The following is a 12824-nucleotide window of genomic DNA, read 5'->3' on the forward strand; positions in this document are numbered from 1 at the left end:
TTTACAACAGTTCAAGACTCTTTTGAGTTTGCACTTACGATTCCGACCATCGTGGCAGTATTCACTCCTTTGTTTACAGTTTCATTCTTTTCCATAGTTTTAATCTTGTCTAGCAATAATTGATTATTTATGTGTATCACATTATTTTTGTCTCTTACTTCACCTAACAATTCCTTTAAATACTTGTTTTCCAATTCTAGTGATTCAATTTTTTGATCGGCATTTCGTGGTAAACTAACCTCATTTTTACAGCAAATGATTGTATTTCCATTTTCTACGATAATTTTGCCTTTTGCCCGTTCAGCACAATTTTTATGATAAATAGAACATATTTTAGAGACATATACTGCACACGATTTGTTACAGCATTTCATTACTACATTTTCTTCATTTTATTTCGGTAAACATGACGAACCGTCATGATCGGCCGCCATTATTTGGCAGTGTTTTGTAAATGGCCCCCTCGGTCACCCGACTTAGCTCCTCTAGATTTTTATTTTTGCGGGATGCTAAAAACGAAATTGTACAGGCATGAGTTCGAGCGAGCCACCAACTTGGAGGAACTGAAGGAAAAGATAATCCAACTTAGCCAAAACATAATGAGAAATGCGTTGTATAATAGATAGATAGATCTTTATTTAAATAGAAAACCCAATATACATACAATATAAAGAAAGTACACTATAAATCTTTGATATATTGTTTAAGTAACATTTTGAAATTATTGAGACTAGTACATTTTTTTACAGATGTTGGTAACTGATTAAATTTAAGGAAGCTTTTAAAAAAGAGCGAATTCATCGTACTTTTATACATAGTTCTAGGTACATATATGTCATCTAAACCTCGGGTGTTATAAGAATGAATAATAGATAATAATAGTGTATATATATATAGTTAGTGACGGGAATTTCGGGTCATCTTTAAGATTCGGGTCACCGGTTCTGGTTCACTTAAGAGAACCGGATCACTTTATCGGGTCACGGGGCAGTATAGATCATAATGCAAACCAAATCTATAATTTTAGCGGTAGGCGGTGGGTGGATAATCGAGTGTAAGAGCATTATGTTATTATGTAGTTGTTATTCAATCTTACAAGTAAATGTTATGGCAACCAAAAATTTACTTTGATCAAATATATACATATTTTTGCCGATAATTTATATTATAAGTACTTATAGTTTTTAATTAATAATTTACACCTTATAATTATCAGTAAAATAAATAATATTTTGCTCTCCCAATATCCCCGTCCTGACAACCGACAATCAGTTCACGATTAACGTTCCTTTCAAACGAGCAAGACCGCAAAATATTTGAAAAGATTCGGTTCTGTTTATAAGAATTTGGGATTCAGTGTTCAGCTGACTCCTTGCTTTCGGTTAGAACTACATCATTCCGCGCGTCATATGTGTTTGTTACTGACCCGTGATCCGTTAGGTTTAGTTTTGAGATTCGGGTCAGTTGGATCTTTCTGAAGATTCGGCTCATTGAATCGGGTCAGTTCTGATTTGCACATCACTATATATAGTAGAATAATAATAATAATAGATTTGGTTACTGTTCGTTACAATTTGGTGGTCTGGTTAGACATTTAATTACCAAAGAATTTGGTTTAGAATTTCTAATTGTTTGGAATTATTTTTAATTTAAACAGAAGTGTTGGAATTATTTTTTATTTGATTTCATTTTATAGAACAAATTTTATACTTTTATACTAATTTTATCTTTTTTGTTTCATTTTTATAGAACTAATTTTTATTTTCACTACCTAAAAGAAATCTAAACGAAAATATGGTTTCAAAAATATTATTTGGAAAATACCAAATAATATCTTATTTTTAATTAAAAGACGTTTCATCCAGTTTAAATTTAATATATTACACCTGCTGCTTCCTAATGCTTTACTAGTACTGTCTTTATTTATTACGCTTTATGAAATACCAACGCACTAACCCATGCAATACGCATGACATACCAAACTAGTTATGTTGTTCTGCTCGTTACCACAGTATTAAAATCAAAGTGTCCTTACTTGACGATACGACGTTGCCAAATAATTTTGTATGAAGCTTTTTTATTGTGGTGTCATAATGCAGTTTATTATTTTTATTGGGAATAAGGCACAATGTGACTTTAAAATAAGCTTATTTTGATGTTTAGATTTCCAATTCGGAAATCATAATTAAAATACGAAACATTATTAAATTTTATTTATACAAAACGATTTCCGAAGTGGAAATATAAATGTTAAATTAAACTTATTGTAAAGTAAAATTGTGGCATATTCCCAAGAAAAAACATTAAGCTGCCATTTAAATCAATTCGCCCAAATTTGATCATCTATGCTAAAAAGACAACAGGTCAAATAAAACCAATAAAGACCATAAACTTTTACCTACACTATATATATATATATATATATATATATATATATATATATATATATATATATATATATATATATATATATAACACATAAACACATTTTTTTACAAAAACAATTAACATTTTTAAAAACCTTATTTGTGGTACTGTCAATCTATCAATAAATTTCCTTATCGGTGGTCTACTTGGAAGGTAATTTGTTTGATATTTTTGTGGTATAACTCTTGGTGACATTGTCGTTTCAAGGGGCACATGAACTAAATCGGACTTACACAATACATACAATACATTTGACAATTATCAACTCGAGCCCTACGACTTTGTAGAAGTGTCACCTAAGGCCATAATGGACTTTGTTAAAACGGTTGGACTGAAGCCACGCCATTAACCTAGGGATGAACCACCAGAGATCTCTTAGGTCGAGTAGAAGCATGGTTAAGCATCCACTCATTTTAAAACTAACCTAACCTAACATTAGGTACCATAAAATTAGAAACTTACTTGAAGAATCTTGAGAATCCCCACTAAAGTTGGCTTGTGTTACAGGCGGCGTCATATATGGTAACTCTGGACTAGCAGCAACGACGCCAGCAACTGCAGAAGCAGCAGGTATATCCAAACCCCCATTGCTATGTACTGATGAACGTCGTGATCTTGTGGGTGTAGGTGAACTATCAACTATGTTAGTCTCTGATCTGCAACAAACATTACCCTTAGATCTAGAAGTTATATACATATATATATATATATATATATATATATATATATATATATATATATAAATCAATATATATATATATATATATATATATATAAATCAATATATATATATATATATATATAAATCAATATATATATATATATATATATATATATATATATATATATATATATATATATAAATCAATATATATATATATATATATATATATATATATATATATATATATATATATAAAGTAGTTAGGTATTATTGACTGACACGTTATGTAAAATAAAGTTTTATATTGAGGTTGCAGTCATTAATAGGGCAGGACAGTAAAACTCTTTGTTCTTTAATCAAGCTTTGGCAAAATTTATTTGCTTCTTCAGGATATGCTAAAATATGGTATCAGTAAATACAATGAAATTAGAACTAAATAGCATTGTATAAAACTAGTAAAAAAAACTTACAACATGAGGTTAATCCATTAAATTTTCAAATTTGCAAAACATTAAAACTTAACTTATTTTAAAAATTATACAGTTATGTAAGTACAATATTCCAATTTAATTTAATTTTGTATATATATATAATATATATATTGTTACGTAAAAATATGAGTCATAACCTGTAAACATGTTTTTATTCACTAATATTCTGTTTTGTTGTAGAAATTTCGCCGAAGGTTCTAGATTCAAATTATGGTGAATTCTCCAACTTGATGTTCTCGACTATTCCAGTATATCAGGATTTCGTATATAAATACAACATTTTTATATGGAGGGACAGTTAATTCTCAAGACCCGCGCTCGCGAATTTGTTACGTACGGATATAATAAATTATTGTCAGATAAGTTAATATAAATAAAGAAATAAATTAAATCCGTAAGTGTTATAAATATTGAACCTTTTAATAAATTCACAACAAATGGTGTCAGAGTGAGATCGAACATAAATTAGACTTATAATAATAATACAAGTGAATATAAAATAGATTGTGAAAATGGCTACGATTTATGAGCTGACAGTGACTAATTTAAGAAGACATCTTGAAGACAGAGAATTAGCTTCCACCGGAAAAAAGGCTGAGTTAGTCCAACGACTAAAGAACGCTTTGCTAGAAGAAGGACTAAATCCAGAGACTTATATATTTGAAGATGCTGTCCTCTCGTCGATTTCGAAAGTTTCTGGTGATGTAGCCAAAGTTTCTGGTGATGTAGCCAAAGTTTCTGGTGATGTAGCCAAAGTTTCTGGTGACATCGCATCATTAGAGAACAAAGTTTCCGGTGATATCGCATCATTAGAGAACAAAGTTTCTGGCGATATTTCGAAGGTTTCCGGCGACATCGCTTCTTTAGAAAGCAAAGTTTCTAACGAGATTTCTTCCCTGGAAAGCAAAGTTTCTGCTAACATCTCTTCAGAAATCTCTAAAGTCACTTCTGAGATGTCTGCCCTGGACGATAGAATATCTTCGTTAAAAAACCAAGTTGCTGCCGTTAAGTTGGCCTTCGAAGAAAAGATTAAAGAGATGGAAAGGAAGATGGAAGAAACAGGGACAGCAGAGAGAGGTAACAATCCGATTACAGTGGAGATAAAAGAAGACGAGACGAAATGTAAGTTGGAAATACGGCCGAAATTTGAAGGAAGTGGAGGTTCTGTCCATGTGAAAGTCCCAACTTTCGACGGAAAATCGTCATGGAACAACTACATGAAACAGTTCGAATCAGCTGCAAGAGCGAATGGATGGTCTGAAAAAGAAAAGGCTGTAAACCTGACTATCGCTCTTCGAGGAGATGCCTTAGATGTGCTTCAGACCATAGCCGTAGAGGAGACCGATGATTTCGAACAACTGAAGAAGAGGTTAAATATGCGATATGGCCACGAACATTTGGAGCATGTATATCAGTCGCAGCTTAAAAATCGTAGACAGAAGAAAGATGAAGCTCTTCAAGAATATGAGGTAGATATTGCCAGATTAGTACGATATGCTTATCCAACAGCTCCCGAAGACATGATGGAAAAATTGGCCGTTCAAACGTTTATTGATGGTCTTCGTGATCATGAAATGCAGAGAACACTACGATTAGCTCGTCACAAGACGCTGGTTGATGTCTTATCCGCCGCTCTCGAATACGAGTCAGCTACGCAGGCCTCTGGCGGGTACAGTAAAGTTAGGACTGTAAAAGAGGAAGGAGATGAAGATAAACTTGACCAGCTCGTTAATATGATGAAAAGCATGACATATAAGAAAACGAAGACCATCAGATGCTGGAATTGTGGCGAAATAGGACACGTGCGAAGCTCCTGTAAGCACCCTAGGTACGACGCAAATCAAGAAACTCACCATCAGGAAAACTAGAACGGGTCAGCCTTAGGGGGGCAGCTTCGACCCAGAACTTTTCCAAAGACCCTCTCATACTAATAGCTTCTTTGAAATGTCGTGAAGATAGTGTATATGTAGATGGAGAAATAAATGGTAAAAGACATACGTTGTTGGTGGATACCGGAGCGACCAGAACCATTATACGCCCGACAGTTATAAACAGCCGAAAGAAACTGTTACCAACGAGGTTACGACTTCGGACCGCTACAGGTGAAAATGCCAACATTCATGGAGAAATCCAGGTACAATTGGGAATTGGGGCAGAAAAGTTTGTTCATACTGTTATAGTTGCTGACATCGAAGAGGATGTTATATTAGGAATGGACGTAATGAATATGCATGGATTCCAATTGGATTTTAAGAATAAGGTAATCAAAGTTGGCAACGAGGAGGTATTTCTCCATCCACATAATGACAACACTGTGCAAGCAGCCATTACAGAAGATACAGTCGTGCCTGCGAGAAGCGAAACGATCATAGTAGCGCGACTACAGGGAATTGTAGACGAAGGGAGACCTGTTATGATGGAGCCTTGGAACCACGACGATGAGGTTGGCCGTGGAATCATAATTGGAAAGGAATTGGTGACTTCGGCTAAAGAAATTCCTGTGAGACTTATCAATGTCAACGACTACCCAGTGACCATAAAGAAAGAGACAAAAGTAGGAACTTGTGTACCTGTGACATCCATAATCCGTCAGGCGACAACATCTGATAATTCCAACGACAAATTCGACCAAATGGTTGCAGTTGCAGGACAGTCTCTAAATCAGATGGAGAAAAGGAAATTAAGGGAATTTCTGCGGCAGTATCGTGATATTTTCGTACCGAAAGGAGGAAAGACGGGAAGAACTACCGTTGTTAAGCATAAAATTGATACTGGTAATGCTAAGCCAATTCGTCAAACAGCTCGACGATTACCACAGGCGAAGAGAGAGGAAGCTGAAACGATTGTTCAGGAAATGAAGAAAGACGGGGTGATAGAACCTTCTACGAGCCCATGGGTCTCTCCGGTGGTCCTGGTTAAGAAGAAAGACGGAACGACGAGGTTCTGTGTGGATTACCGTTTGCTGAACAACGTTACCAAGAAAGATAGTTATCCTCTGCCTCGGATCGATGACACATTGGACACATTGGCTAGAAGTAAATTGTTTTCTACTTTAGATTTGAAGTCTGGATACTGGCAGGTAGAAATGGACCCAGTCGATAAAGAAAAGACAGCCTTCACCACAGGATCTGGATTGTGGCAATTCAACGTTATGCCATTTGGACTTTGTAATGCTCCTGCGACATTTGAGAGGCTTATGGAAAATGTGTTGAGAGGGTTATCTTGGAAAACATGCCTGGTTTATTTAGATGACATAATCGTCTTGGGGGAGACATTCGAAGATCATTTGAGGAATTTAGAAAACGTTTTTAATCGACTTAAAGCTGCCCAATTGATGCTAAACCCCAAGAAGTGCCAGCTATTTCAAGGTAAAGTCAATTATCTGGGTCATATAGTCAGTAAAGGAGTGGCCGTGGATAAGGGAAAAATCGATTCCATTAAGGAATGGCCAAAACCAACTGACAAACATCAAGTGAGAAGTTTTCTTGGACTATGTACTTACTACCGGAGGTTTATTAAGAAGTTTGCAGATATCGCTAAGCCATTAACGCGACTTACAGAGGAAGCAAGAGAATACCGCTGGGATATAGACTGCCAAAATGCCTTTGAAACGTTGAAAAAGCATTTAATAACAGCACCAATTTTGGGGTATCCACTGCCAGAAGGAGAGTTCATCTTAGATACGGATGCAAGTAATGTGGGAATTGGAGGAGTGCTGTCTCAGATTCAAGGAGGACAGGAACGAGTCCTCGGATATTTTAGTAAAGTTCTTTCAAAACCTGAGCGGAATTATTGCGTCACGAGAAGAGAACTTCTAGCAATAGTTAAATCAGTAGAGCACTTCTATCAATACATCTATGGCAGAAAGTTTCTAATCCGAACCGACCATGCCGCCCTTAAGTGGTTGATGCAGTTTAAGAATCCAGAGGGTCAGATAGCCAGGTGGATCGAACGACTCCAAGAATACGATTTTAAGATTGAGCACCGGGCCGGAGTTAGCCACAGAAACGCTGATTCTCTTTCCAGAAGGCCATGCTCAGCAGAGTGTTCCCACTGCAACAAAACGGAATCCAAGAAAGCAGCAGTGCTAAGAACGACGATTGTCAACAACGACTGGACGCCTACTAAGATCAGGGAAGAACAAGAGAGAGATCCAGTTATACAAAAAATCCGAAAATGGAAAGAGGAAAACCGTCGACCACCTTGGCAGGAAATATCAAACCTATGCTCAGTAGTTAAGACGTATTGGGCCCAGTGGGACTCATTTATCATCAAAGATGGCTTGCTTAAACGAGTCCTGGAAAATGATGACGGTTCAGAGAAGAGAAGACAGTTGGTGATCCCAAAGAGCAGAATAGCCGAAGTACTTCGTCAGTTACACGACAGTCCATCGGGAGGGCATTTTGGTGTAAGGAAAACCCTTCAGCGAATTCGGGAACGGTTTTATTGGATGAACAGTTCCGACGATGTAAAAGACTGGTGTAAGAAATGTACTATTTGTGCCACGAGTAACGGGCCTTACCGAAAAAGGAGAGCTCCTATGAGACAATATAATGTTGGAAGCCCGTTTGAAAGAATAGCTTTGGACATCGCTGGGCCATTTCCAGAAAGTGAAAATGGAGGCAAGTACATGCTGGTAGTAATGGATTACTTCACTAAGTGGGTCGAGATTTACGCACTTCCAGACCAGAAGGCCGCCACCGTTGCAGATAAGTTGATCCAAGAATATATCAGCCGATTTGGAGTGCCTTTGGAGATCCATAGTGACCAAGGCAGGAACTTCGAAAGCGATCTATTCCAAGGAATATGTGATAGACTAGGCATGAAGAAAACAAGAACTACCGCGTATCACCCGCAATCGGATGGTATGGTAGAACGAATGAATAGGACAGTTGGCAAGTATTTGACAAAGATGGTGTCCGATCATCAGCGAGACTGGGACCAATACCTTCCGTTCTTCACAATGGCCTACAGATCTGCTGTTAACGAATCAACAGGCCAGACACCAGCCAAAGTCCTATTCGGACGCGAAATGCGACTACCTTGTGATCTAGAGTTTGGGTGTCGACCTGGAGAAGATGTAGCAGGTGAAGATTATGTGATCGAATTACGAAGAAGAATGGACGATGTACATGAGTTGGTCCGTTCCCACCTTCAGATCGCTAGCGACCGAATGAAGAAACGGTACGATACACAAGCCGAAAAGGGTTGCTTTAAGAAGAACGACAAAGTCTGGCTGTATAATCCCAAGAAGCGAAAAGGTTGTTCTCCCAAATTGCAGCAGTTTTGGGAAGGTCCATAGCTCATCATGGAGAAGATCAACGATGTCATCTACCGAATAAGCAAGATTCCGAGGGGAAAGCCGATGATAGTACACCATAACCGGTTGGCGTCTTTCGAAGGTGACCACGACGTAGATGAAGAAGTGGAAGTAAACCAAGTCCACGATGTGTCTGACCTCACGTTTGAGGAATTCATGGGTGCCTATGGAGGTACCGGTAAAGCGAGACATGGTGTTACCACTGAAGAAAAGCAAGATCTACTCGCGCTCCCCGATGACTACTCGCTGGCCCTTACCATCCCGGCCAGTATCAAAGACGCACCAGGGTTGGCATCCGTCTTTCGAAGGAAGTTTGGTCGAGTTGCAGAACTTCAATGCCAAGTGCCAGCTTCCGGTAAAACCTTGAAACTCCAAGATGCATCACGTTACCTTTTCTACCTGGTAACAAAAGACACTGCCCGTGACCAACCTACCTACCGAGATGTATGGGAAGCCTTACTTCAATTGAGAGGGCACGTACTAGAGTCCGACGTGCAAAAGTTAGCCATGCCAAAGTTGGAGTGCCGCCAATTAGATTGGAGGGTTATCCGAAATATGGTGGAGGAGATCTTTAAAGACACCGAAGTCCAGGTGTTAGTCTGTTGCAATCCACATAGTTACTGGTGCGGAGAGAAAACCGTCCCTTGTCATTTTTATACAACTGGAAGTTGTAAAAGAGGGTCCAGTTGCCGATACCAGCATACCGTTCCAGTTCTAGTCCCGACAAAGTTCCAGGAGGAAGCATCTTTTGAGAGGGGGGCAATGTTACGTAAAAATATGAGTCATAACCTGTAAACATGTTTTTATTCACTAATATTCTGTTTTGTTGTAGAAATTTCGCCGAAGGTTCTAGATTCAAATTATGGTGAATTCTCCAACTTGATGTTCTCGACTATTCCAGTATATCAGGATTTCGTATATAAATACAACATTTTTATATGGAGGGACAGTTAATTCTCAAGACCCGCGCTCGCGAATTTGTTACGTACGGATATAATAAATTATTGTCAGATAAGTTAATATAAATAAAGAAATAAATTAAATCCGTAAGTGTTATAAATATTGAACCTTTTAATAAATTCACAACAATATATATGTATATATATATATATATATATATATATATATATATATATATATATATATATATATATATATATGTATATATATATATATATATATATATATATATATATATATATATATATATATAATTACATATATATGGAAAAGGATAATGCGAGTGAATAATAAAAGTAAAATGTAATGGCATGTCTCGCAAAACAGAAAACGAAAAAGTTATATCGATGGAAGGCAACCGTATATACGTATTTCTGACTATTGCGAGACATGCCATTACATTTTACTTTTATATATATATATATATATATATATATATATATATATATATATATATATATATATATATATATATATATATATATATATATATATATATATCTACGGCATAAAGTGAACTCCGACCATGTTAAAATTCAGGTTCAAAAGAGCTCCGTGGTCAAGTGGACACCTATATACGGAGCTCACTTGACTATTCTCTAATATTGACTCTGTCGATTTGTTAACATGTATAGTTTCATAATTTTTAAAAATTTTGTGGAACTCATAAGTAGCCCTGTATCATGAATGTATATCGCTTAGTTCACGTGTATATATTATAGGGGTCGTTCAGATCTTTTTCACTGTATATTGGAACCATTAGTATATCGGTCTAAGTAAGCTCCGATAGTTTGGCAACTAGGCGATTAAGCCGTATATTTCCAGCTTATGTTCTAAACGGTTCATACGGACTCTTTATTTTTGTTATCATTCATACGCATTACAGTATGTAATAGATATGTATACTATGAAATACCTGTTTTTGGTAGGTACGTGCTTTTCTAAAAATAGCTTTATGGATACAAAAGGATTTCATTACCAAATTGGATGTATTTTTTCATATGCGGAAATTTCCTAATGTATTTTGTTAACGTCAGTATGTCTTTATACGTTTCGTTTAAGAATCCGATTAAGAAGAACTTCTTTTATTTCATCCATTGTTTTACGATATCTTGTATACAGCTTCTTTATTATTTTATTTCTGGTTTGGTCTGTTTACTATATATAATTCTAGATAGTTTATCTTAGAATAAATATTTAAGTGCTAAGATAGATATTTTGTGTAAAAATTGGTAGTAATGCGCAAAAAAGGGAAGAATGCTTAATTTATCTAACAAAAATATACCACTTCACCAATAATACATACTTCTGAATGTTTTATCTTCTATTTAGGGGTAATATGTAATCAATAAAAGTGGAGTTAGTGTCAAATTTGCAATCATTTTTAAAAGCAATAGCTTACTGACTGTACTTTATATGTTCAGTTCAAATAATTAAACCTTGTCACTTCAGAAAAGAGCGATTTGAAGGGCAAAGTCATCTAAGTAGGTGGAATGAATCTTGTACCACCCCACATTCACACAGGTTAACCGGTGTTTGCAGGCAAGACCCGTCCTGGAAGATTTTAGGAAGATAGCTACCATAAGGAAATTCCTCTCGAGGGTTCAGATGGCGAGGAGCAGCTTATTCTTTTGCGGATGTTGCGAATCTAGACTTGGTTTCTTTCGTTCTCTAGCTACTTATCTTTGGATATTAGGTGGATTGATAGCTACGATATTCTAGAGCTTATGTATGGATGTGAGTCTTATCCGCTGAATTTGGCTGACTAATTTATAGCAAAATCTACGTATTAAGTATGTGTTGGTGTCATCCATACCGGCAAGGTATATTCGGCAGCAAAAGCGTAGAGTGCAAGCGTCTACGTCTACGTCTACGTTTTAATGGTCGAAGGATGTGCTTTCCATTTTTAGCTGAAAAGTTTGCGAAGAATATTATTTTTCTGGTGGTAGTTTGCCATTTAGTTTAAAACAAAGTTCTGTGAATGACAAGGTGTGATACAAATTATCTTCAAGCTATTTATAGCAAGTCCAGAGTTTAAGAATTTCATGACACTATTGGATGTTCAGATTTGTGAAAGTGTCTCTGTTAGGGACATTGAAGGAGCACACCTGACTCTTTCCGCGGTTTGGCTTAAAATTGATTCATAGTCTATTTTTATTGTACTTTGATAAAATAAAGGCAGGTATCGAGCACAGTTTTATTAATTAAATCTTGCCCAAGTACTTTAGCCCCCTAGAGCATCTTCAGGGGCATCTAAAATAAGCCAAGAAACGTTTTTTTTTTAAATGAAGAAGTTGATCAACCTTGATAAAAACTCGAAGTTAATGGATGATAAAAGTTTTTTTGTGATTAACGTGTTAGACTTACTTTGTCAATTTTGGGCTATCCAACAATAATTGCAGAATGTCATAAACACAAAATTAAACATAAAGTTGAACATAACACTACACTAGACAAGGACAAACAGTTTAAAATTATTTAAAAAAGTCGGAGCTATTGTGGTCGGCAACAGGAGAGAGAATGGCTCCCGGTATTAACGGAAATGTTAAGGTGACATGTGACATATGACAGCTTGGATGAGCAGTCACAATCATGTAGATCTGACCTAGGCATTTCAAAATTCTATGTAACTACGCATTGACCAAATGTCCAACTGACACTACTACAGGAAATTAACTAATGAAATATGACATATAGAATATTTTAACTAGAATAATCTAGTAAATTTTCTATAGTAGTGTCAGTTGGACCTTTGGTCAATGCTTAGTTACATAGAATTTTAAAATGTGCAGATTACATTTACATGATTGTGACTGCCCATCCAAGGTGTCATATGTCACATGTCACCTTAACATTTCCGTTAATACCGGGAGCCATTCTCTCTTCTGTTATCGACTAGAATGTATCTTCGACTTTTTTAAATAATTTTAAACTGTTTGTCCTTGTCTAGTGTAGTGTTATG

At 36.2% G+C, this 12824-nt stretch overlaps 1 protein-coding gene across 2 annotated transcripts in view; it reads right to left on the reverse strand.

The window, feature by feature from the left end:
• LOC140434713 (uncharacterized) overlaps nt 1-12824 on the reverse strand; it is a 402091-nt gene that overhangs the window by 219185 nt on the left and 170082 nt on the right. For both annotated transcript variants that reach the window (XM_072523176.1, XM_072523175.1), the window contains exon 5: nt 2890-3083. In XM_072523176.1, the coding sequence (XP_072379277.1) occupies nt 2890-3083 (194 nt within the window). The remainder of the gene's footprint in view (nt 1-2889; nt 3084-12824) is intronic.

This window comes from Diabrotica undecimpunctata, chromosome 2 (genome assembly GCF_040954645.1).
Source record: "Diabrotica undecimpunctata isolate CICGRU chromosome 2, icDiaUnde3, whole genome shotgun sequence".
Classification (NCBI taxonomy): domain Eukaryota; kingdom Metazoa; phylum Arthropoda; class Insecta; order Coleoptera; family Chrysomelidae; genus Diabrotica; species Diabrotica undecimpunctata.